This window comes from Vigna umbellata, chromosome 3, assembly GCF_029865625.1.
Source record: "Vigna umbellata cultivar VRB3 chromosome 3, Vumbellata_1.0, whole genome shotgun sequence".
In the NCBI taxonomy this organism is placed as follows: domain Eukaryota; kingdom Viridiplantae; phylum Streptophyta; class Magnoliopsida; order Fabales; family Fabaceae; genus Vigna; species Vigna umbellata.
The window spans coordinates 40,400,743-40,427,984 of record NC_142167.1 but is presented as its reverse complement, the minus strand read 5'-3'; the positions used below and the strand labels follow the sequence as shown (position 1 = coordinate 40,427,984).

The 27,242-nt window shown below is 33.3% G+C and overlaps 4 protein-coding genes across 5 annotated transcripts; 2 read left to right on the top strand and 2 right to left on the bottom strand.

Annotated features, from left to right (window-relative positions):
* Positions 1-3,059: 3,059 nt before the first annotated feature.
* On the bottom strand, positions 3,060-4,421 carry LOC124834823 (uncharacterized). The gene is made up of 3 exons (XM_088109626.1): positions 3,495-4,421; positions 3,323-3,395; positions 3,060-3,289 (listed from the first exon to the last, which is right to left on the bottom strand). The coding sequence occupies exons 1-3, from the start codon at positions 4,419-4,421 to the stop codon at positions 3,060-3,062; spliced, it is 1,230 nt and encodes a 409-aa protein (XP_087965752.1).
* Positions 4,422-13,503: 9,082 nt separating this feature from the next.
* Positions 13,504-17,493, top strand: LOC124840073 (uncharacterized). Of its 2 annotated transcripts, none has more exons than XM_047316064.2 (7): positions 13,504-13,637; positions 14,556-14,923; positions 15,189-15,416; positions 15,565-15,919; positions 16,003-16,130; positions 16,292-16,427; positions 16,954-17,493. In XM_047316064.2, exons 2-7 carry the CDS (start codon positions 14,580-14,582, stop codon positions 17,191-17,193), a joined length of 1,431 nt encoding a protein of 476 aa, XP_047172020.1. In that variant the 5' UTR covers positions 13,504-13,637; positions 14,556-14,579; the 3' UTR covers positions 17,194-17,493. The 2 variants fall into 2 exon arrangements, with proteins under 2 accessions (XP_047172020.1, XP_047172021.1); XM_047316065.2 differs by having other exon boundaries at positions 13,591-13,728.
* Positions 17,494-18,377: 884 nt separating this feature from the next.
* Positions 18,378-21,286, bottom strand: LOC124840078 (cytochrome P450 72A15-like). The gene is made up of 5 exons (XM_047316069.2): positions 21,004-21,286; positions 20,703-20,920; positions 20,288-20,532; positions 19,656-20,043; positions 18,378-18,834 (listed from the first exon to the last, which is right to left on the bottom strand). The coding sequence occupies exons 1-5, from the start codon at positions 21,278-21,280 to the stop codon at positions 18,409-18,411; spliced, it is 1,554 nt and encodes a 517-aa protein (XP_047172025.1). The 5' UTR covers positions 21,281-21,286; the 3' UTR covers positions 18,378-18,408.
* Positions 21,287-24,784: 3,498 nt separating this feature from the next.
* Positions 24,785-27,165, top strand: LOC148202486 (uncharacterized). The gene is made up of 3 exons (XM_088109625.1): positions 24,785-25,046; positions 25,900-26,250; positions 26,900-27,165. Exons 1-3 carry the CDS (start codon positions 24,785-24,787, stop codon positions 27,163-27,165), a joined length of 879 nt encoding a protein of 292 aa, XP_087965751.1.
* The last annotated feature ends 77 nt before the right edge of the window (positions 27,166-27,242 follow it).

Below are 27,242 nucleotides of genomic sequence, written 5' to 3'. Positions count from 1 at the left end.
CAGATTATACATATAGTGTAATCGATTAATTTATGTAGCTATGCAATATGCAAAGTGTTTCAATCTATGATTCATTTTTTATCAATGAATACACATACCAAATAGTTCAAGCACAATCACAAATATAATCAAGAAACAGTTTTGTCATTTTTGTTGTGCAAGAAACTATAAAACATTTCTTTTGTCATCATCAGAAACACATATGTGAGATATGGGTTCAGCTGTACATAGCTCCCCTTATCAACACTGAGAAAATTATTAGTAATAGTCAATTTACTACAACTAATGTTTTTGGAATTCACCAACACACCTAAATTCATGTCTATGCACATCTCTACTAACTTTAATTCTTTCATCATTATAACTAACAAATGGACAATTTTGTTTATCAATGCATTTGCCACTACATTAGCTTTCCCAGAGTGATATTGCAATTGAAAGTCATAAACTTTCAAAACCTCAATCCATTTCCTTTGCCTTATTTTCAACAAACACCACCATGACTAACTCAAGGTCATGAATAGAGTAGTTTTTCTAATGAATCTTTAATTGTTGTAAAGCATAGGCTACCACTCTCTTTTCATGCATCAACGCTCCACCTAGACCACGATAAGAAACATCCCAATAAATGTTTACTTGTTTCAAGAATCACCACCACAGATGCATTGGTTAGTCTCTTCTTAAGTTCTATAAAGCTCTACTCACTTATCCATCCATAGAAAAGGTTGATCTTTACAGGTTAAAAGCGTCAAAGGAGATACTAATTTAGAAAACCCCTATATAAACCTCCTACAATAGCCTGTCAAACTAACAAAGCTCCATATTTTTGTTATAGTTGCTAAATATTTCCATTTTAACACTATATCCACCTTTGCAAGATCCACAGAGATACCCTTTGTCGATATGAGATTGTCACAACCTAAATTGTTACCGACAAACAACAAAAGCATCATAATTTATTTTAGAAACCATAAAGTAAGACGTAATATGCAAAAATCATATTTTGGATCTGAGTTTCGTTACACATGAGAATGTATTAGCATCCTACAATGGTATCTTTAATTAAATACGCAAAAAATAAATATGAATTTTTCTAATGTTTATTTTTCCTAAAATAATAAAAAATACATAAAATAAACAAAAATGTATCTTTTAATTTTTGTACTCAACAAAAATTAACTTTTTTACTAAGTATTTTCTTTCCTAATGAAAAATTAGAAACAACATAATTCTTTGACTTCTGAATAGAAAATTTGTAATATCATTTTTAATATAATATTTTGTAACATCAAAATTATGAATAAAAAAAGGATGTATTTTTAAAATAACCAAGTAAAAAATCATCAAAAAGTGGTTTAAAATACTTAAATAAACAATGTTTAAAATACTTATATAATCAAATTAAAAGTGATTTTAAAATGGGTTAAATATGTTTTTAGTCCCTAAACTATAGGCCGTTTCTGGTTTTCGTCCCTCTTTTAAAGTAAGGTACGATTTGGTCCTCAATCTTTTCGAAACTTTGGTTTTAGTCCTCGAAAGCTAACACCGTTAAATATGTGCTGATGTGTCTAATGTCTCTGTCTACATGTTCTAACGTCTGTGTCCACGTGTTCTAACGTCTCTGTCGAGGTGTTGTTACAGCTGAAATGCAAAGTTAATCCAACATTGGTAAAGTTTGGTTTATTACTTTCACTGCAAAGTGTTGTGTGAAGGATTTGAGCAAAGACGAAGTCAAGGTTGAAGCTTGGATATCACCTTCTTGGGCATTGGTGGAGTTGGGCATGTAAGTTCATATTCGTCTCTGTTTTGGTTTAAAATGATGGATGGATTTGGGGATATAGGGTTTTGTTGAAGGGTTTTGGTTTCGAACTTCAGTTTGTTTGTTAATCACTTTTGAAGGGAAATGAAAGGCGATAGAGGAGGTTGCACACCAAGGAGCATAGGTTCTGGAATGTCCCAAACATGTGGATCCTCTCACTTAGCTTCAAAAAACTGTGGTTGTGGGGAAAGATTGTTGTTGTTGAAGGCAACTACATTGAAGAACAAAGGGAGACTATTTTATAGATGTAGAAATTGGGCAGTAAGTGAGAATAAAAGCTTTATTTATTGTGTTGAATATTGTATTGGTGATTTGTTATTTTCATTTGCAGAGTAATTCAAGCTGTAACTTCTTTGAATGGGTTGATGAAGGAGATTTTGAAATGGAAGGAAGCTTACAAAGGAAGAGTGAAGAAGTTGAAGTGTGTATTGAAAATGTGGTGTTGGATCTAAGGAATAAGAAGGACAAGTTGAAGAAGAAATTAGAGGAAGAGAGAAAAAATTTCAAAATTATGTTGGTGTTTTTTGTATTGTCATGGGCATTAACAGCCATGTTTTGTATTCTGTTTGTGTTGAAGGTAAATTGTAATTAGATAGGTTGTGTTGTGGATGTACAAGCAAGTTTTAAATTGAATAAAATGTGGAAGTTCAGTTGAATTGTGCCCTGATGGTTGTGTTATGTGCATTTGTGTTATATAGTTTGCAAATATTAGCAGCTTTGACTACCAATTCTGCAACTTATCAGAAAAAGTGCTAAAAATTTGGGGGTTTAAATGTGAATTTTGCATAAACGAGTTTGGAATGTTAATGTGATGATTTTAGCAACTTTGTTTTACCAAATTTGACATGTAGTAACTGCCAGCAGAGGCTAAAAGCTTCGAGATGAAAAAATCACTGTATGAGTTGCTCTTTAGCACCAAAAGTGGTGGTTTAGAATGGGAAATGCGCAGAGGGACTAAAACCACAAACTGCCACCAAATTGTAGCTTGTCCCAGCAGAGGGACTAAAACCACTAAAAGCAATTACAGCATAAAAAAAAGCAAAGCAAAGCAAAGCAAAGCAGACAGCAGAGGGACTAATAGCAGATTAATAAACAAGTCGTTCAAATAGTGGTCCCAACATACTTTAAAGGGTTACAGTCACTACAAGACAAAAAAGTGGTCCACTACAGGCACTACTTTAAATACAACTTCCTTGAGACCCTACAGCCACTACAAATTGTTTGAAATTACATCCTTGAATTACAACTTCCTTTGAGACCCTACAATTTGTGCAGCCAATCTTGAGGATGCTCTTCTTGCCCCTTGACGCATAGTTACAGATCCTCCACCTTGTGATGTAGAAGCAGCCCCAACCCCTGCATCTCTGGCTGATCTCCTTCCAGCTTGTGGTGCAGATGCAGATGCCCCCTTTCCAGCAATTGATGCAGCCCTTCCAGCTTGTGATGCAGATGCAGATGCCCCCCTTCCAGCTTCTGATGCAGATGCAGATGCAGCCCTTCCACCTTCTGATGCAGATGCAGATGCAGCCCTTCTTGATGCAGATCCAGGTGTTGATGTAGAAGCCCCCCTTTTGTCCTATGAAAGGAGTAAGATAGTTAGATAGTTAGATAGTTAGATAGTTAGATAACAAAAGTAATAAATCAACTTGTAAATAACATTACCAAGAAGATTTACCTTGCTTTTCTGGCTCTTTTTACATTTCCTTACATTGTGTCCATATGCATTGCAAGTGCTACATCTCATAGCAGTATTGGTCTTTGACAATTTTCCATGGCTGACATATTCATCAGCTTCTCGTCTTCTTAATTTTTTTAGCCTCCCAGGAGGTGTTTTGTAAATGGGAGGTAGTAGTTTTGGAGAGTCAGATGTAGGCCAAAGTTGTTGTCCATTGATAGGACTTATAATTGGTGCATAACAAGTTCTATAGGCATCTTTCTTATAGTAAGGATGAACATAATTTTCTGGGTTTTCTGATCTGTAATGAATGGCAGCAACCGCATGTCTACATGGTATTCCTACCAAATCCCACAAGTAACAAGTACATGTGTGATTACTTAAATCAACAACAAATTTGTCCATGGTAAAGCCATGAGTTACTTCAAACTGTGAACCCCCTGCCCATACCGGAAGCCAATTCCCACTCTTTTCAACCTCCATATCCAATCTTTTCCTCGGTTTAGGCATAACATCACCAGGATATGAGTCAACTTTTTCTCTAAGACTTGCAAACCTACTCATTATGTATGATCTAATCCATTCCATCATTGAAATTATTGGTTTGTCCCTTGCCATTAAAATAGTACTATTAAATGATTCTGACAAGTTATTGATCAACACATCACACCTAGGATAAGCACTAAAAGCATGCTTACACCAACTTTTAGTTGGTATACCCATTAACCAATTAAAGGCATCAACATTCAGATTTTTTAACTCACCCATTTTTTTCTCCCATTCCTTATAGTATGTTGCCTTCGCAGCCCCCATCATGAGGTCTCTAATGAGCAAACCTCCCCCAAATTTTTTCTTGTAATTGTTGTATAAATGGCGTAAACACAGCCTGTGTTCCACTCCATTCAAGATATCATCAAAAACTGACATTAATCCCTGCAACCATAATACACCAATAAGTATTACATAATCAAAATAAATTTCTAACTAAACTACATATTTTAATGTACCTTTTGCTGATCCGAAATAAAGATCCACCTTTGACAATCTATGCCTCCAATATCATCAAGCAGCTGTGTCAAAAACCACATCCATGTGTCTTTGCATTCTGTTTCTACCACAGCAAAAGCTAGTGGGAAATACTGGTCATTAGGGTCTCTTCCTACTGCAACTAACAACTGACCTCCATAACTTGTCTTCAAGTGACAACCATCTACACCAATAAATGGTCTGCAACTACCTAAAAACCCCTGCTTACAGCCCTCCAAACACATGTAAAATGACCCAAACCTTGGTTGCAGGGTGGGTTCGGGTTGATTCACCTTAATCTTGAAGGTCCCAGCCTTGACTCTTAATAACTCAGCCACATAGTCAACCAGACGAGCATATTGTCGTTCTCCATCACCCATTAAACAATCCATTGCAATTCTCTTAGCTCTTCCAGCCTTCCAATGAGTTATTCCAACACTATATGACTTTTGTATTTCATCTATGATTTGTTTCACTGTCATGCCTACAACATTGACAAATCTGCCAACCAAAACCTGTGCAATCCATTGTACATTTGCACTTTTGCTACCAAAACCCCTTCCACACTTGTGCCGAACTAGAGTTTTGACTCTAAAGGTTTGCCTACTTCCTACCTTGCTAGCCATAATAACAAAACCACACCCCTTCTTACAAACTGCCCTTACCCTCTTCAAATCATTCTTCACAAACTTCACTTCTTTTCCATTCAAAACGCTATGCTCCTGTACGGCACTCTTAAAATCCTTCAAACACTTAAACTCCATTCCCAATCTAAATTTGAATCCCTTACTCATATCTTCTGCTTTATACTTTGGAAAGTGCCTTTTATTGTCCCTCTTATCCTCCTCACTATCTACATTTGAGGACAACTCTTCTGTATCATAAACTTCATTTATCTCATGCTCTCCAACTTCTTCGTTAATGACAAATGCCCCCTCACTATCTACAAATATGCTCCTAACATTTGTATTTTTGTTTTTCATTCTCTTCCACCTATCCAAAACTGGATTAATATATCTTCTCTCTTCCTCTACCGTGACATTGTCCATCCCAAACCCATCATCACCATTTTCCATTCTCTCCTCTTCACTTTCATCAACATTTTCCACCCCTTCGTCCTCAAGAACATTGCCCTCTTCATCTTCTTCTTCATCTTCTTCATCTTCTTCTTCTTCATCTTGCTCTTCATGTTCTTCTTCACCTTCTTCTTCATCTCCCTCAACATTCCCCTCTTCCTCTTGCTCTTCCACAATTTCTCCCTCAACATTCCCCTCTTCGTCATCTACTACCAAGTCTTCTACTTCAACATTTCCCTCCACCCCACCAATATCTTCTTCATCCATAACAACCTCTTCCTCCATCTCCTGTACTCTTACTTCCTCTGCCTCCTCACCAAATGTAAGAAAACAAATTTCCTCTGCCTGACTGGGTTGGCCATGTTGAACATAGATTTCAACTTCCTCCTTATTTGCCTCTGCATAGTTAGCCAACAAAAGGGCTTCTCTGTCATCTGTCAGTGGTCTGAGGTTGTTCATTGCCTTTTGTTTGGAACCCTTCCACCAAAGTTTGAACTCTCCACAGTACTTGAATTCTCTAACAAATCCCACAGCTTCAAAGTATGACCACATGTCGGGATCGATTCCCCTAATAACATGTATCTCTCCTCCCACATATTGTAGACCCTTGTTCTTCATGAACTTCCCCATATGATACAAACACACGTCAAAAACCATTTTTCCTACAAGGTCAAATGAAAACTTCCCACATTAGACTGACAATGCACAGCGGAATGCCCATTACACACACAATTGCTTTTCTTGTTCAACGAATCACAGAGAAAACAAGTTAAACTTAAACTAAAAAATTACCTTGCACAACGAACCACACACAATCGCCTTTCTTCTTCAACGAACCACCTCAACGAACCACAAAAAAATCCCTTTCTTTCACGAACCAAACGCAAATAACCAACACATGAACCACGAAAATGCACGCGCAGATGAACCACGAACCAAACCCAAACAAAGAACAGCAACACCAACACCAATTGTAACTGATTTTGAGTACCAATTTCATTCAAGATTAAAGAGGAATCAGTTCGACTTAACACACGTCAGCAAAAAACCAAGAACACGTGGACAGAAACGTTAGACACATCAGCACATATTTAACGGTGTTAGTTTTCGAGGACTAAAAACAAAGTTTCGAAAAGATTGAGGACCAAATCGTACCTTACTTTGAAAGAGGGACGAAAACCAGAAACGGCCAATAGTTTAGGGACTAAAATCATATTAAACCCTTTTAAAATATTGAAATGACCAAATTAGAAGTACATCCATAAGTTGATTTTAAAAAGAAAATAACCATATTAGAAGTAAATCCAAAGTGATTTTCTATTTTGTTTTTTATTTTGTAATTTTAATTTTAAAAAAACATTTATGATTGTTACGTTAAAACTTTATTTAAAAACACATCTGTTTATTTCTATTTAGAGACAGGAAATGGAAAGATGGAGGTGCATGATGAAAATGCAGGCGAAGAGTAAGGAGTACAACTCAAAAAACAAAAAAAAAATAGAGGGTTACTTCCTACACCACCTCACATTCCTATCCGCACCACCAATTTTTTTTTAATTCCAAAACTATCTTTATATTTTAAAATATCCTGCACCCTTACCTCTTTTCTTAAATGGATGTCGACATCTATTGAAGAAAAAATTCTTTAACGGATGTGCCACATCCGTTGGGTTTTTTTTTTTTTTTACCTTTTAGTATTTTAATTTATTGTATTTTAAATTAATATATAAATATTATTTAATTTTTTTAAAGTTATTAAATAATTATTTATAAATTAATTTAATTTAATTTAATAAAATAATTATTATTAATTTAATTTATGTATTATTATTTAAATAACAATCAAAATATTTTTTAAAAAATTATTAAAACCTGTTATAGTTTTCTTTAAGTTGTTTGTTTTCTAATTTGTTATATTTTAAATTAATATATAAATATTATTTAATTTTTTAAAGTTATTAATTAATTAATTTTATTTTATTTTATAAAATAATTATTATTATTTTAATTTATGTATTATTATTTAAATAATAATCAAAATAGTTTTAAAAAATTTATTAAAACGGATGAGCCACATCCGTTAACGGATGTGACCACATCCATTGAAGATTTTTTTTTAAATAAAAATAATAAACTAAAATATAAAATATGTAAACAGATGTCAACATCCGTTCACGGATGTCAACATCCATTGAAGGTGAAACGGATGTTGACATCCGTTTTAGAGCAAGGGCAAAATAGGTATGAGGTGGTGTAGGGAGCATTCGGTGGTGGTGCAGGGAGCAATTGTCAAAAAAATATGATTAGGAGGTGTGTGTGGTGAAATCCAATAACAAATATACGAGGTGCAAAATATTAAAATGTGGGCGCATGTAGTAAAAATCTTGTCCAAACCCAAATTTTCTTCTGCTCTCAAAACCTTAAAACGTGGGTGCTTTATCGAAGGAGCCGTGGAGCGTAATTGAAGGGATTTTGGAGATGATGAAAATATTAAGGATAATGATACTTTAACAACATTTTTCTGACAATTAATATTTTAACATCATCTACGTGTCCTTCTCTGATTGGTTTAAAATTACTCCACGATCAATCATAATAATTATAAGGCTAAACCCCTTCGGAAGTCCCTATTTATGTGGGGTTTTCCCAGTTTGATCCCCGTCTTATAAGTTTTGTCAATTTAACCCTTAAAAAAGAAAAATTCACTCAATTAAACCCCTGCCGTTAAATTAACTTAACGGGGTTAAGTTTTTGATGACTTGGAATGTTGACATGTTAAGTTTTTTATACGTGGCATTCAAATAGTTGTATACATGGAATTTGATAATATTTAATATTTTAAAAATAGGGTTTTCTTCAATCATAGTGTGCAGCACAACAGATCCCTAACCTACAAATAAACAACCCCAAAGGTCAAAACCCAAAAACATTACAATCTCAAAGGTTTTCTTCTTCACGACTCATTCCCAACATCGACGCCTCGCCGTCATCTCCTTCTGCCATCGCGATGCGGTTCGCACTCTAGCGTGGTCGAAACTGAACCTGCATCCACCATCGCGAGTCGCTTCGAAGGAGGAAAGCTCTCACAACTCCCACCACCCAGGTACGCCCACGCTCAGATCGTCATCGGCGCCACCGCTGTAGCCCCTCACCGCGTCGCGAGGAAGGGGTTCGTGCCCTAGCCACCGGAAAACTTATCTCCTACCTGCAAAACCCGTACCAGAACCGCGAAGGGGAAGAAAAGAAGAAAGTTGTCCCTCCTTAGGAGGTTGTACAGAACACTGTGTGAGTTGTGCCTCCGCAGCGCCGTCACTTCCCGCCACCCCTTGGACGTTGCTTCTATTCGGGATGTGGGATGTAGAACATTTGCTTCCTAACTCTTGTTCCCCAACTTGAGTTTTGGTTTCCTTAAAAGAGAAATTTCCCAATTGGGGATTAATTAGGGTTTAGTCAGAAATTTCTCTTCTTTGGGGCCTTTTCCCGAGTAAAAAACCAGAGCTTTCTTTATCCCAAGCGCCTTCGGCTTTCCGATCCCATTGGGATACGTTTGTTCTTAGTAGCTGACAACATATGTGCAGCAACTTCATTTGTGCTTGTTATATGTTTTATTTTGCTTTTGCATTTGCTAGCATTATCAACTACAGCTTGGAGAAATGATCCAAGTTTATGAATTTAACATAAGGTGTGTGCTTTTTCTATCATCAGAATGAAGAGTGGAATTGGTCAGATGAAAGATAACATGAAAAAATGTTCCAGACTAGTGGATTCTGCTTCATAACCATGTTTTCAATGCACCGAATCTTGTTACCCTTCTGAATAAGACACTAAGGATTAATATTAGAAGTCTGATTCAATGAATCCTAATTTTAAACAATTTTTAAAATGTTTTTTTATAAAATGCCATGTACAAATATTTCTTTAATAAAAAGCTACGTATAAGAGTACCTGCAAGCCACGTGTCAAAAAATGTCCACGTCACCCTCACAGGTTATCAAAAACTTAACTCCGTTAAGTTGATTTAATGGCAGAGACCCAATTGAGTCAATTTTTCAATATAACGGATTAAATTGACAAAACTTATAAGACGGGGATCAAACTGGGAAAGCTCCACATAAATAGGGATCTCCGAATGGGTTTAACCTAATTATAAACATTAACATGGACCAATCACAAAATGACACGTAAATTATATTAAAATGTTGTTAAAAAAATATTGTGGAAAGTATCATTATCCAAATATTAAATGGTGTAGGTAGGTGTCAAAAGAAATTGGAGAGGGGAATATGTGAGTGAATGGAAGTCGCTGGTAGAGACAGGAAAGAGGGACTCGTGGCACTTTTTTAATGGAGAAGATTTATAGGGGGTGTGAACGTAGAAATTAGTTTTCGGCCAGTAGTAGTCCATTGTGGAAGGGAATGTGAATAGAAAACTTGTAGGTGTAGCATGTTATTTTGTTTTTATCTTTTTCATTTTCTAATCATTTTTATTTCACTTTTTTTTTCTAGTTTTTCTTTGTCTTTCTTAAATAAATTACACAATTTTTTCATTAAGTTTATAGAAATAAAATGTACTTACTTTGGACAAAATTAGGTGTTCATAAAAATGTCTTATGAATTATACTTCTTTCATTCTAAATTCATATTTACATAACTTTGCATACAATTGTTTTTTCTTCAAAATACCAATTATTTTTCTTCTTAATGTTCCTCTTGATTTCTTAAATAGATAAGAATATATATATATATATATATATATATATATATATATATATATATATATATATATATATATAAATAAAGACAACGATAAATTTATCTAGAAAAGACTTAAAAAAAAATTTTGTATTATAAACACCAAACACTATACGGAACTTGAGATTGGAAAGCCTTAATTATGACCCTAGAAGCTTTTAATTGCTAAATAGTAGTTAAATGTTACAATCTAAGATTATATTCAAGACTACTTCATTTAATGTTGTTTATTTAAACTTCAAAACCAAAGATGTTGTAGATGAGTTTGTCTTGTCCCAACAAATTAGACTATCAAATTAAGAAAATAGGACAAGCAAAAAACTAAACACCAGTTGAATACAACATAAGAAAAATAATATTAGACCAGGTGAAGAAAACACTCAAGAAACAATAGGAAAACAAAAACAAAACATTAGAGTCAAACAAGGTACACACTTAGGATTTTAGGAAACAGAAAAACAACTAAGACAAAACAACCAAACACAATGTTAAAACAACTATCAAGTAAAAAACGTTTAAGAGAGTTGAAGTTAAATACATAAAGCTCATCATACCTAAATGGTACTCAATTTAGCTCTCGGAAAAACAAAATATGTTAAGACGATGTCGTTGACAAAACACACTAAAAGACTAAAACTTAAAACATGAAGAGAAAACTTAAACTAAGTTAAACGCTGTCTGTTTGAAAAAGTAAAATCATAAGAAGCGTTTACTCTATCTAAACAATACCATGTGCCAAAACTTTACTTCATCAGACAATGAAGTCTTTAATCAATGACTTGGTATCTGTAGAAGAAAAACTTAATTGTCAAATGTTATCTTAACGGTAGGAATCAAAAACACCTTGTTGTTTTGAGCAAACATTAAATGACATTAAATGTTCAAGATTCAAAAACAACAAAAGTGACATTTGATGAGTAGTCTACACAATCAGATCAGTAGTAAATGTCAATACCAAGAAAGACATTCACAGAATGTTCGTATCTTAGGAAATTGTGATACAATACCTACAACAAAACACGAAGACAATATGCCAACCAAGAAAAAGTCTCTCATAGACTAAATGATATCAGTCAAACACACAAACAAAACTTTAGAAAACAATACAATCCTTTACCAATGGTGAAAGATTTTAAAACACCAAAACAAGCAAGAAATAGGATCTACAAATGATCAATTACCTCTTCATGTAAGTATCAAAATAGACATTGAAGATAAAAGAAAAACTGATCAGTTTATCAAAAGTCGTGCCAAATGAAAAGTCATATATGCTTTTGATAAAAGCTCTTAAAAGAAAGTATGCTTTAACAAAAGACTCTATCTTATGATAAACATCCACACCAATAGCCAAAAAATAACACATATCAAGACAAGTTTCGCCAAACGGTCATATCGTCAAATCTTAATAAAAGTTTCGCCATAACGACTATATTATCAAGGTGTATAAATAGAATATAAAAAGAAGAAGAAAATGATCACCAAGAGATGAGTATGAAGATAAAACCATAAATGTTATGTACAATATAAACATTATGAAATTATACAAATTATAAAATCAATTAGTTATTAGCATTAAAATTATATAATTAGAAAAAAATATATTATATAATTCATAAAAACTTATAAAATTATACAACTTATATACTAAAATTATATTAAATTTTATAAAGTACGTACATTATATAAATTTATGTGTATTAACCAAAGTTTTAAATTTATATAGAATAAAAAATTGATCATATAAAGCTATATAAAATTTAATAAAATTATATAATTATATAAATTATATAAAATTACACATTATTTAATTTATAAAATAAAGTTATATAAATTACAGAAAATATAAATTTATATAAAATTATACAATTGTTTTAAATTATATAAAAGTGTACTGTACCTGGCTGTCAGACAAACTAATCAGGGAAGGTAAATATAATTAATGGCCAATTAATACGTTTAATGACCATATTAAGGACGAATATACGGTATTTATGAGTGATTGACAGGTTATATTGCCCCTAGATATACTGCACTAATGGTTAATCAATGTACTTTGGCTGTCACAAGTCCTATAAATATACAATTGGTATCCAAGTACAAATATCATTTTCTATCCTAATAAAATATAGACCTATGAAACATATCTCACTTGAGGGTCGGAATGTCTTCTGTAAGTCAAAAACTCGTCAAAGTGGATTGCATTATTGGAGTGAAGATCAAAAGAGAGCAAGGAAAGACGACCGACCCTCGGACAAATTCAACCGAAACAAAAAGTATATAAATTATATAAACTATACAATATTAAATTTACATCAAATTATCAATTTTAAATAATTATAAAGTTATATAAACTAAAAAAAATATATTATGAAATTTAAAAAATTATATGAATTTATAAGTTATATAATTATAAAGTTATAAACTATATAATATAAAATTACAAATTATATATTACAAAATTATAAACTATATACTTATAAATTCATCATATATTATATAATGAATTTTATAATTTTCTATAGATTATTTGTAATAAATTTTATAAAATTGATATAAAAATTATATTCATTAATAAAATATAAGTTACATGATAATTTTGTATTACTCTAAAATAATAAAATTAAAAAAAAAAGCTTTAAAAAATAATAATTATGTGATTGTAAGAAGAAATAAAAAAGTTTACATTTTTAAATATTCATATCCACTTCTAAATTATTTAAATTTGTAGTGACTATTTAGAAAAAGAGATTATATGATTACTTGAGTAAAATAATTATGCAATTACTAATTTATATTTTTAGACAGTTACCTGTTTAAATTTGTTCCAAATAATAATTTTTTTTATTTAATAAAAAATAAAATAATATAATTAAAATATCACACTTAATTTTATTTTATGAAGATTATATCTATTAGGTTGCGGAGAATTTTGAATTAAAACCACTTTGAAAAAAAGGAAAAGAAATGATCCCATAGATTTTTTTTTATTCTATTCGACAGCCCAAAATTCCAAAAATTGGCTTGGTTTGAAAAACTTGACCCAATTAAAGTTAGGAAACTAGTCAAAAATGACAACTTTTGCCATGTCACCAAGTTAATCTACGTGTCAAAATATGATTAGTTAATCCACGTAAACTCTCTCTTACCTGCGCAAAACTTGCAACCCTGCTTCTCCTATTATTAGATAATTCACAAAGCTTCATTCTTCCTACTTCATAGAGTTCAATTTTTTTCTTTTATTTTAAATTTTCTTTAAACTTCTCTATCAAATCCATATCTGTAATAAACTGGTAAATCTTCTCTCTATATTTTCTCTTCGATTTGTTTCCGAGAATTCTCAGATTAACAGATCTGTGCCTTATTCTGGCTTTGTTCGCTCAGGTTAATCTGGTTCTGTGAATGTTTGTTCATGATGTGTGGAATTTTCGTGTGCTTTGTACGGGAATGAAATTGTTATTGTTCTGATTGCTGTCATTTTAGGGTTTGTTCTTGAATGCTTTTGACTCAACATATTGCTTGAAGCAGAGTGACGATGCCCCCATGATTTGATTGGTGTCTCATCTGGAATTTTTCTTGAATTTTTTGCTTGTTATGATTACTTGTGTTATATGATTTTTGCTGGTTGTCTAATTGGTTTGTCTCCTTTCTTTTAGTCAATGCATGTGCTAATTTTTTTTGAATTTTTTCAATATTTGTTGACATTTAAGCAATTAATTTAATTAATCATATATATAATTTTTTTTCATACTTATTCTAGGGACACGACTTGTTTCTAGATATGATGATCTTCCATTATCTGAGATTTGTGAGTTGAAGTTGATTTGTTTTCCTTTTTTATATAATTTTTATTGTCACTGTTTCTTTTATCGATGACTTGAATGTTCATAATCAAAATAATAAAGCCTATGTTTGCAGTGTTTTAATATTTTTTCTCATCGGCTTAACCTGGGTAGGACTCTTGTATATTTAGGAACTACTCCATGCATCATAGGTTTTGATGATCAGATTTCATGTGAAATTGTTGCAATCTTGCAGTTCCTGTTTCATCCAAACTCCATCCAGTGATAAAAATGGAATAACTTCATTAATTAATTGTTGCATTACTTTGTTTTTGTCATTTTATATTAGTTGTCATTTGGATGCAGAAGTGTTGGTTTAAAATACAATTTCTGGTTTTCTCCCTTATGTTCTATGACTTTGTGGTGCAGGTTAGACTTGTGTAGTCTGACAAGATGGGAGGTGGATTTAGAGTGCTTCACCTAGTTAGACCGTTTCTCTCATTTCTTCCGGAAGTTCAGACTGCTGATAGGAAAGTGCCATTTAGAGAGAAGGTCATATATACTGTGATTGCTCTGTTCATCTTCCTTGTTTGTAGTCAGCTCCCTCTGTATGGAATTCACTCTACAACTGGAGCAGATCCATTCTATTGGATGCGTGTTATCCTTGCTTCAAACCGTGGAACTGTTATGGAGCTAGGAATAACCCCCATTGTGACTTCTGGGCTAGTAATGCAACTCTTGGCTGGGTCCAAGATAATAGAAGTCGACAACAATGTGCGGGAGGATCGTGCTCTCTTGTTAGTATCTTTCTATGTAACTTTTTACTTTCTTGGCACATGTAGTTTTTACATTTTTTTTCTCTTACAATACCTATGATCTAGTTGGTTGTTTCTGTTGGTGTCAATTTTTCATGCAACCATTCATTTATTGACATATAGTTTATTATCTTCTGCACTGGGTTATGTCTTATGGGTGTCAGTTTTTATGAGCTTTTGCATATTTTGTGAGGTTTCGTCCTGTCATATATGCTTCCTATTGACATAATTTCTTTTCATATTCCAGAAATGGTGCACAGAAGCTACTTGGCATCTTGATAGCTGTTGGTGAGGCAGTTGCATATGTTCTTTCTGGAATGTATGGTAGTGTGGGCCAACTTGGAGTGGGAAATGCAATCCTCATTATCCTCCAGCTCTGTTTTGCCGGTATTATTGTGATATGTTTAGATGAGCTCCTTCAGAAAGGGTATGGTCTGGGATCTGGAATTTCTCTATTCATTGCCACGAACATATGGTAAGTTTTATTATCTTTGATTATTAGTAATAATTTAAATAGTTTATAATCTGTGTCCAGCATTGATCGTGGGTCTCATAATAACAACTATTAGAAGTGTGTGGTCTTTTATCAGAAAATTTATAAAGATGATCTCATTATGTTGCAGTGAAAACATCATATGGAAAGCTTTTAGTCCCACCACCATTAATAGTGGACGGGGAGCTGAATTTGAGGGTGCTGTCATAGCTCTATTCCATTTGTTGATAACTAGAACGGATAAGGTTCGAGCCCTTCGAGAAGCATTTTACCGGCAAAACCTTCCCAATGTGACAAATCTGCTTGCTACTGTCTTGATCTTCCTAATTGTGATATACTTCCAAGGTTTCCGAGTGGTTTTGCCTGTGAGATCAAAGAATGCCCGTGGGCAGCAGGGTTCTTATCCAATCAAGCTATTTTATACCTCCAATATGCCCATTATTCTTCAGTCTGCCCTTGTGTCCAATCTCTACTTCATTTCGCAGGTAGAGAAGTTTAAGGATGCTAAATTGCTATACGGAGTAAATTTTCGATACAGTTTTAATTAGATTTTATTGTATTTGTGCAGCTTCTACACAGAAAGTACAGTGGAAACTTCTTTGTTGATCTATTGGGAAAATGGAAGGAGACTGAATATGGAGGTGGTCAATCTGTTCCTGTTGGGGGTATTGCATACTACATCACTGCACCTTCCAGGTAAGAGAAGTGCTGCTCACCTTATGGTTTATGGTTTATTATAATATAAAATTTATGCTACTTTGTTATGCCGACATGATCTAAAATTTCAATTCAATCAACTAAATTTTACCACTGTTATTATTTGTTGCTCAATTTCCATTTTGGCACGTTTTTTGCAGCTTAGCTGACATGGCAGCAAATCCTTTCCATGCATTGTTCTACCTTGTGTTTATGCTGTCAGCATGTGCCTTGTTCTCTAAAACTTGGATTGAAGTCTCTGGTTCATCTGCTAGAGATGTTGCAAAGCAGCTGAAGGTACATACTGATTAGCATGCATTTTGTTTTGTATTTGTATCTTCAGTTCTTCAATATAATAATGAGCCTGTTTTCTCATCATTATTTTGTTTTGTATCTTTATGTTTGAATTTTTGTTTCCCTATTGAATTAGTACCGGAAATATATTCTTAAAATACTTGAAGCAAAATAGATATGAATCATAGGATCAGATCAGCCAACACATTGTCTAATGTAGTATTTAGCCCCAACTTTTCTTTGGGCTTCTCTTTCTAAATGGAGAAATGTTCATGTAGTATTCCTTTTTTAATAACCATGGGCAAAAAAGTTGAGCTTCTATAAAAGCTAGTTAGAGAATCCTCTAATTCAAGAAGGGAAGCCCAAAGTACTTAGGCCAAACACTACCTAAAATATTCAATTTTTGTAGCTTCATTGCAACTTTATTAGTAACGTGTTTTTAAGCTGGTAAGTCTGGTCTTCAAGCACTCTATTTTGATGCTTGTTAAATTTTCTGTTGTCTCATAGTATCATGGTTTTGAATTTACAGGAGCAACAAATGGTAATGCCTGGACATCGGGAGTCAAACCTGCAGAAAGAACTGAACCGATACATTCCCACTGCTGCAGCATTTGGAGGCATATGTATTGGTGCCCTGACTGTGTTGGCAGATTTCATGGGGGCAATTGGTTCAGGGACTGGAATATTGCTTGCAGTGACAATCATATATCAGTACTTCGAGACATTTGAGAAGGAGAAAGCTAGTGAGCTTGGCTTCTTTGGTTTCTAATTTCTGCTTAGCATTTACTGTTGGTGATGCAATTCTCCTTCTCCACCTGCAGTTTTGCTGTGTATTGAGTACTGCTTGTAGGTTGTTTAACACAGTAAGGAAGAACTTTAGATTAGTTTTTATCTTTTCTCTACCGAGGAAGCCCGTAGTATATCACTGGAAACGATTTTGGATTTTCTCTGAATACAACTTGCTTTAATTTAATTTGTCATAGTCTGATACCATGGGCTAAATGTGGATCTTAATTTATTTATAGCTTTGTTCTAGAAATTACCTGTTATTTCATATTATTTTTCTTGACGTCTGATGCATTAATGTTTTACAAGAATCTTTCTTTGGAAGTGCTAAGGTCGTGCTTTTTTTTAAAGATATTACAACGTGGGCAGGTTGTAATAAATGGCATTGTTTTGTTGGGGAAACTGAACATTCAAGCCATCATTTCACGGACCATGAGGCAATAGTATTTCTAGTATTTTTTTTTTCTCTTAAAATAAAAAATTATACCTTGACTACCACCTTTTTTTCTTTCTCTTCCTTTCTAAAATAAAGACCAAACAAAATTAAAGTTTTAAATAGAAATCAGTTTCAATTTAATCTTGTACTTAAGTGAAAAAACGTATTTAATATTATTATATTTTTATTTCTGAAAAAATAAAATCTTATTTTGTATGTGAATTCCATAATAAAATAGAGATATCTTTACATGCACATGTTAATATTAATAAGTATTTAATGTTATAATATATTTTTCTATCTTTATTATTGAATATCATGAAAAAAATTATTATTTTTTAAATATTAAATAAGAACCTTTATTTTCTTTATGAGACTATATTATAGAGGAAAGTTTTCTAAATTGATCAAAAACCTCATTTTCCTTTCCTCTTTGTAAAAGTCTTATCTGTATAACTATAACAAGTAAAAGAAGCTTATATTATTGATGCTTTTAAATTATTATATATATTGTACATGAACAAAGTTTTACTCAAATAATTAATTATAAATATTTGACATTTAATATAACTATGGAAAAACCATTCTATATAATGTTATATAAAAACATATAAAAAAGACAAATATACGAACAAATGTTTTATTGAATCTTGCAATAAGATTTTGTTTTCTGCAAGTCACATGTCCCAGATAAAATTCTAGAAAGAAGCCATACAACATAAGATAGAAAAGCATTAAAAAACCTTTTCATAGGATAACAAACTATAATTTTTGTAATATAAGGTGTGTGCCGAATTGAGGTTGAGCAGTTATGACTGTAATTGGAGCATGAACATAGGAGGAAGATAGCTCAAACTTGAAGTTTTGCAGAATCAGAGACAACGCCATTTTGGCTTCAAGCAAAGCAAAGTTTTGGCCAATGCATATTCGAGGACCCCATCCAAATGGGATAAATGAAACTTTACCATTTGTTGCTTTTGAGATTCCTTCTGAAAATCTTTCTGGTTTGAACTCTTTTGCATCACTTCCCCATAATTCAAAATCACGATGTACCAACACAACTGGAATAGTAGCCAGTGCTCCTGCTGGTAAAGTCATGTTTCCAACTTTAGCTTTCTTCCTTAGGATTCTTGTAACAGAAGTAACTGGTGGATATAATCTTAAAACCTCATACAAAATCATTGTGACCTATAACAATGCCACAAGAAACCATATTAACATTAATAACATTCTTTCAAAAGCTAAGAGATTTATTTTGAAAATAGATAGAAGTTTAACACAAAAGTATCAATTTCGCAACACTTTTTCTATGCATAATAAATTTAACAAAAAATTGCATGTGTGGTAGCAGGTAAACTTGATTTAGTTGAATTGAAATTAAAAAGAGAAAAAAAAAACACTAAGATGAAAATTAAGGTTTATGTTATTGAAGTCACCATTTTTCTATTGATGAAGATTAAGGTTTGTAAGTCACTCTAAGTATTAACTGATAAAGACGAATAAGAGCAGAAAGGCCATTAAATTACTTGAACATAAACCTTTTTATCAATTCTTACATTTAGCAAGTTTATCGACACATTGATTCCTTTCACTAAAATCAATATGTGAACACATTATGAAGACTAATAGTAGCGGAAAAATTAATTTAGGTACTAAAAATATTTATCATTTTTTATAAGGACTATTTTGATTAAAACGTTATTTAATTTATGATTTCCTTAGTTTATAAAAGTTTAACATGTTATCGGTGTAAAATATCTCTATTAATCAATAAATAATCCATCTCGAATATTAATCCACCATTTTTAATAGAAATTCTCTCCATCATGTTTTCCATCTACAAGGTTCAAAGATGTAGTTTCAAAATTAAGAGCATATGTCTAGTTTTAGACATTTATGAATGCTGTATTCAAGTTAAGTTAAGTTCTCTCGTTTCAACATAAATTATATTTTCAATCCAGTGATACTTTATAATGATTTAATCAAGTAAGATAAAAATTGATACTTACAACTTTAAGACGATTTAATCCATCATAGTCTGGTTCTTTTGTGCCAAAAATTTCAACGACTTCTTCTCTTGCCAGTGTTTGCCATTTGGGAAATCTACTCAATAACACCATCGTCCAATTTAGTAGCACCGATGTTGTTTCTTGTCCAGCAAAGTAAAACAACTTACATTCGTTAATTACATCATTGGTGTTCATTCCAAAATCTTTCTTAAGTCCTTGATCTTCAATCTCTTTTTGATTGGATTCCAATAGTAACCCTAATAGGTTATCATTGGAAGCTTCGCATGTTTTCATAATACCCTCTTGCTTTTGGATAATTCCACGAAGTACGTTTTCAATTTCGTAGTCAATCTTTTTCATCCTCTTGTTTAATGTAGTTGGTAGAAACCTAATAATTTGAAAAAGGAATATAGCGATTTAACTTAAATCTTATCAAATATAGTTAGGATAGACTCTAACTTGATTCTAATATTGTGTTAAGAAATGAATTTTAAGTCCAACTCAATCTCACAAAACTCACTCATAAGGTGAGGTTTACACTCACCTATATACTATAAATTGACCTTATACGTGGACTTCCAACCCAATGTATTTCTTTGTTAAATAAAAAGTTGACAAATTTAATAATATACCTCCACCCTGGAATGTAAATAGATCGAAAGACCTTAGATGTAAGTTGAGCTTGTTCTTTTAGGAGTTGAAATACTATTTTTCCTTCTTCATAGTTACTTCCGAAAGCTGTACGAGAAATCACATCAGCTGTCAAGTTGTTTAAGAATGGCCAGACATCTACCATGCATGATCCTGTTTCACACACTAACATCTTCCATTCCTTCATCATCTGGTTGCAACTATCATACATGGCAGGCAACACAAGCTGCAAAACATTTCAGACATTATAAAAGGATGAAGATATCGAGTGAAAAATATTCAATGGAACATTACTCCATGAAAACTAATATCACAGATTTAACATATCATGTTAAAACAAGAAGAAATTTGTAGTAAGAAAACTAAAGAATATATGATGAGAAAGAAAAGAAAAACCTTGAGCTTGACGAGATTAAATGCAGGGTTGATGATCTTTCTGTGCTTTGACCATTTGTCACCCTCAAGATCTACAAGTCCTGTTATCAGGAACTTGCCAAGTGGATTAAGGTTTGGCTTTGGAAAGTCATTTATCATGTTCAGAACCTCTTTTATTGCTTCAGGATCCATAATATTCACTGTAATCTTAGGACCATACCAGAAAAACGAATTCCTACCTGCAAAAATCATAAGTTATTTTCTAATTAACTTATTTAACCCTTAAAGTTATATATACTCAAGGTATTATTAGAAGGCATACCAGAAACTTTAACCAATTGATCTTGAAATGGGACTAGGCGAGTTGCAACATCGTCATCGATGTGTATGGGTTTAGAATGTGCTTGATGAAACATCATGGTTAATTCTTTTGTGTCTCCAAAGAAAAGCTTGTATGAGTTTCCCTTTATGCCTTGTCTTCTGAGGAATCTCTCTGCCCTTTTCGGTTCCAACCACACCCAACTCAGTACTTTTGTTAAGAATATGATAACAAATGCAACCAGAAATCCAACAGACATCATTGCTGCATCAACTTCCATTTCCAATGTAAAAAATGTCTATAGTTGGAAGTTAAGTGTATGCATGTTTATATCTGAAACAGAGAAGAGTATCTCGACAAGGTTATGCATATGTACGGACAACAACAACCTCCAACCAGCCTATAAGATGCATAACCTCCAAAGACACGTATCGTTGAAATTTACGAGAGAACGACCTCTGCTTTCTGTAAACTTTGTTTCTTTTGTTTTATAAATATTGGACGGCTCCTGGTGTCGTAAAGACACGATGAAAATCTATTCACTATTTAAAGAATTTTACTACTAGGTAAACTACCAATCTACTTCGGGTGTTGCTCCACCACCACCGTATATTTCCTCCACCTCCCCACATTATTTTAAATACAATTATATCCTTAAGTTAAAAATATTTTTACTTTTATCCTATTTTAAATAATTTGAAATCCTAATTTTATTTTCCTAGCACCCACCCACGGAACTCTCTTCCCCTTTCCCCATTTCCGTTTCACCTCCCCACCTCCCACGCTTCCATTCCGTTTTCTTCAGTTTTTACAAAATCATTACGTTTAAAAACTAATTATATATCACATCCAAAATTAAAAATGTAAATATAAACTAATATAAATATACATTATTAAAATACATTAAAAATATATTCAAAAATAATAAATCAAAACATTTAAATTAAATTATTAAAATACCTAATAAACTAATAAAACAAACCCTAAAAAAATGAAACCTTTAAACGGAGGTGACATCCTTCAACGAATGTCACCTCCGTTTAAAAGTTTTAATTTTTTATTTTAGGGTTTTATGTCATGGTTTATTCGAGTACACACCTGGAGGAAGCATCACACACGCACTGCACCACTCCACGCACTGTACCACGAGAGCGACACTACACCACCACGAGAGGAAGACTGCTTGATAATTCTTTCCACCACCATCAACCTTTGCAACTTGTAGTATCTCACAGCAGACCAAAGAAAGAGAGGAACAAGTATAATGTTAAAATGAAAGAAAAATATTTTACTCATACACGGTACTACAATAGGTTATTAGTGAAATAGGTTATAAAGGGGTAAAATTAAAAAATAATAACCCTAAAAATAAAATTTTACTGAGGGGCAAAATAGTAAAGGGGAGGTGGAGGGAGAAAGGTGTAGTGGTGGAGGGAGCAACACCCATCTACTTGATAATGTTACTGGGCCTACAGCCTTGCAGCCCAGTCCATCCTTTTTCCTTCTTTTTATTTTCTCTCTTTGATTCATTCTTTCACTTTTCAATAACACTAAATCATTTATGGATTCTTCTTTCACACGCGTCTTCTCTTTCTCTTCTCTGTCTACTCTTTCTCTTCTATTTGTTTTTCGTTCCACTATGTCTAGGGTTGGTTTGCAAGGTATTCTCCTTAAAGGTATGGTTTTCACGCTTCCTTCATCAATTATTTGCATTGTAAATATCTTAGAATGTTCTTTGTCTTCTACATTTCGTCTACTATCTTGATAAGGTATCAGAACTCTTCTTTTGAAGAGCTCTTCTTTTCTCTCTTTTTTTTGGGTTTTTCTTTCTTTTCTATTCTTGCTTCAGTTGAAGACAACTTCGTTCACAATTACTTGTACCTTCATCTTGGCAAGAATCTAGCCGTTGCTCTTGTTTCACCGGTTTTCGATGATACAAATTATCATTCTTGAAGTCGCTCCGTGTTAACTGCTCTTAGTGCCAAAAACAAGATCAAATTTGTGTTTGGAAATGTTAGTCCACCTAAAAAAGACAAGCGGGGGCATGCCATCAGGAATCGCGAAAATAACATGGTCGTCTCATGGATCGTCCACTCTGTTTCCTTGTTCATCAGACAAAGCATCATATGGATGAACAAAGCCTCGAAGATCTGGAACGATCTAAAGAACACATTTTCTCAAGGAAGTCTCTCTCACATTTCTAGCCTTCAACTTGACATTGTAACCCTTCATCAAGGTGACCTTACCATTTTTGAGTATTTCACTAAACATCGCATTCTTTGGGATGAGATCAAAAATTTCCATCCAGAACCTCTTTGTACCTATAAACCCGATTGTGGTTGTCAAGTCCTGACTGTCGTGAAACAAAGAAAGCAAGAAAATCAAGTTAAGCAATTTTTACAGGGATTAAATAATCAATTTAGTAATGTTACCTCGCATATGCTTCTCTTGGACCTTATTTCGGCATCATCAAGGTTTTCTCTTTGGTGGCACAACAAGAAAGACAGTTGTTAAGTGGAAATTGTTAGCAAAATGATGAAGATGAAGTTTTGATGATGTCCAAATCAAGTCAAGAGAAATCAAGATTCAAGATGTTATGAAGACTTGTATTGCTATGGAAAGCTTTTGTAATAATTGTAGTTTAGTGTCTAGGACTTAGATTTTTAGTAGTTTTGATTCCATGTAATTTTATATTATATAATTAATGTCCAGAGTCAAAATCGCACTGTTTTAATCGATTAAAACGAGTATTAATCGATTAAAACGAGTAAAAGCTGAAAACTCAACTTTTTCCGATTTAATAGATTAAAATAAATTTTAATCTATTAGCTAATCGATTAAAATACATTTTAATCGATTAAATCTGACCGTTGGAGTTTTACAGCTTTTGAAAACTAGCCGTTGCACCAATTTTAATCGATTAAACACTTGTATTAATCGATTAAAAGCGTTAAATGGCAAGTTACAAAGAACGAAAGAGTATTTGTGTGAGTCTATAAATAGGCTCTCATTTTCCATCAACAATAACTCTTCCCTTGTGTTCTAGTACTCAGAAATCATTGAGACTTGTGTGTTCTTGTTCGGCATGTGAAACTCGTGTCTGCGGAGCTGGTGAAGTGCTGCTACGGTGACAGAGGAAATAGCCGGTTCATCCTTGGTGTGTCTAAGGAGGTGTTCGGAAGAGGAAGTTCATCCTTCGTGAAGTATTCGGAGGAGGTGTTCATCCTTTGTGAAGACTCAAAGGAGGTGCAGGTTCATCTCTTGTGGTATCAAGAGAGGTGGTTTCTAAACTTTTACAAATTGTTTCTTTGTGATTGTAATTTGTAATTGTTTTGTGAGTAGTAAACTGTTTATCTTGTTTTGAGATAAACGATTGGACGTAGGATTGGTAAGATCCGAACCAAGATAAAATCATCTGTGCAAATTTCTCTCAACCTTACTCTTGTTATTAATTTATATTATATGCTTAGTAAGTAAAACTGAGTAGAAATTAAAAGGCACACGTTCGTATTAAAAACCCTCTTTGTTTGTTATTCCACGCTAACCATTCCGCTGCAGCCGCTCTGACAGAAATCTGATTGTTGCGGTTAAAACTCAAGACACTGGTATTGCCACCGCTTGCACCGCTTCAACCTCTTCCATTGTTTGTAACTATTGTGGGAAGTATGAGCATAATGAAGTTGTCTACTACCGCAAGAATGACTTCCCTAATCAAGACAAAGGTTTCAAAAACACACCGACTGGTAGAAAACATTGCACTCATTGCAACAAAAGCGGTTATACAATGGATGTTTCCTATAAAAAGCACGGTTATCCTCTAGGACATAAGTTTGATAATAAGCACACCCAGATTCACCATACCTCTATCCAAGAAGACAATGAGAATATCAAAGACAACAATTCTAATAGTACTAATCACATACGCCTCACACCTCAACAATTCCAAGTTCTTGTAGAGCTCTTCAAAGGACACAATCTGAATGATGCTTCCACTTCTGCTCAAATTCACCACATTGGATCTGCTTCGGCAAACCAACCTCCTTTAGGTAATATCTACCCTCCTTTTACTTCCAATTATCCTAAGACCAATTGGATTCTTGATTATGGAGCCACTGACCACATAAGTATTTGTCTACGAAACTTTTCATCCTATAAAAGAATCAAACCTATTCAAATTGCTTTACCTAATGGTACTATTGTTTACTCTGAGTATTATGGCATTGTTATTCTTAACAATAAGATCCATCTTTTAAATGTCCTTTATGTTCCGCAATTCTCTTTTAATATTATCTCCATATCTCAGTTGATTTCTTTTAATAACTATGAACTAACTTTTTCTTTTCATGGGTGCACTATACAGGACATTCAAACCAAAGAGACGATTTCTATAGCTAAACTCATTGGTGGCTTGTACATCTTAGATTCATCTTTGAACATACTAACTGCAACTTTTGCCAACAATGTTTTAAACAATACTAGCCTATGGCATCTTGGATTAGGACATCCTTATGATATTAGATTGAATAGTTTGAAACTCAAATACCCATTCATTGTGCATAATCCCACATACATATGTGATGCTTGCCATCATGCTAAACAAAGAAAATTGCCTTTCTCTAGTAGTACTTCTAAAACCATGCAAATATTTGATCTTATTCACATTGATATATGGGGTCCCTGTAGTATTCTTTCCATGTGTGTTTTCAAATATTTTCTCACCATTGTGGATGATTTTTCTCGTTATACTTGGCTTATACCTATGACTGACAAATCTGTTGCTAGAAAAATTATCATTGATTTTATAACAAACATAGAAAACCAGTTTTCTACTATTATCAAAACCATCCATACTGACAATGGCATTGAATTTGCTATGCATAATTTTTTTCTCTCTTAAAGGTATTAACCATCAAATCACATGCAATGAAACCCCTCAACAAAATGGCCTAGTTGAGCGTAAACACCAACATTTGTTAAATGTCACTCGCTCCCTCTTGTTTCAAGCTAATTTGCCCACTATTTTTTGGTGCTTTGTTGTTGAACATGCTACTTTACTGAACAATTGCATGCCTACACCTTTACTTAATAATGCTACTCCATATGAAAAATTACATGGGAAATTGTATGATATTTCTGCTTTGCGTGTTTTTGGTTGCTTACGCTATATTAGCACTTTGACTACTCATAGAAGAAAATTTGATGCAAGGGCTGCTCCTGTCATTTTCCTTGGTTTCCAACAGCACACCAAAGGTTAATAGTTCCTAAACTTATAGAATCATAAGATTGACATATCTCGTCATGTGCTGTTTCATGAAAATTGTTTTCCATATATTTCTCATTCACACAATAACTTTGATTCTAATTCTCTTTCTTTGCCTACTTCTCAAAATTATAGTCATAATTATGATGATATTGATTTTCCTAGTATTAATATTTTTGTGCCTACTGTCATTGATATTGTTGTTGATAGTGATACTGTCAAATGGCAATATTAGCATCGTAAACACTCATAATGTGCCCAATATAACTGAGCATGCTGACACCATAAGGCATTTTATTCGGCCCAAACATCCTCCCACATATCTTACAGATTTCCAAACTAATAACGTTACTAGATATCCTATTACTAATTTTCTTTCTTATGATATACTATCCTCTGATTTCAAGCACACCATCATATCCATTTCATCTACCACTGAACCTCGCACCTACAAGGAAGCATCTAAAATACCTCAGTGGACTCAAGCTATGCAGGATGAACTCCATTCCTTAGCTAACAATAACACCTAGACCATTACTGACCTTCCCCTAGGAAAAGTTGTTATTGGATGTCGCTGGATATACAAAATCAAACACAAGTCTGGCAGATCTATTGACTGTTTTAAAGCTCACCTTGTAGCTAAGGGCTACACCCAACTTGAAGGATTAGACTACTTGGAGACTTTTGCCCTTGTTGCCAAATTAACTACTCTACGTCTTCTCCTCGCCATTGTTGCCTCTAACCACTGGATGCTAAAACAACTTGATGTCAACAATGCTTTTCTTCATGGTGACTTACATGAAGAAGTTTATATGCAACTTCCTCCTGGCTTCACCCATCACAACCCAAATCAAGTGTGCAAACTTCAAAGATCTCTATATGGGCTCAAGCAAGCTGGACGATAATGGTATGATAAACTTTCCACTTTTCTTTTATCTAATAATTATACTCGTTCTAATTCTGATCATTCCCTTTTCCTGAA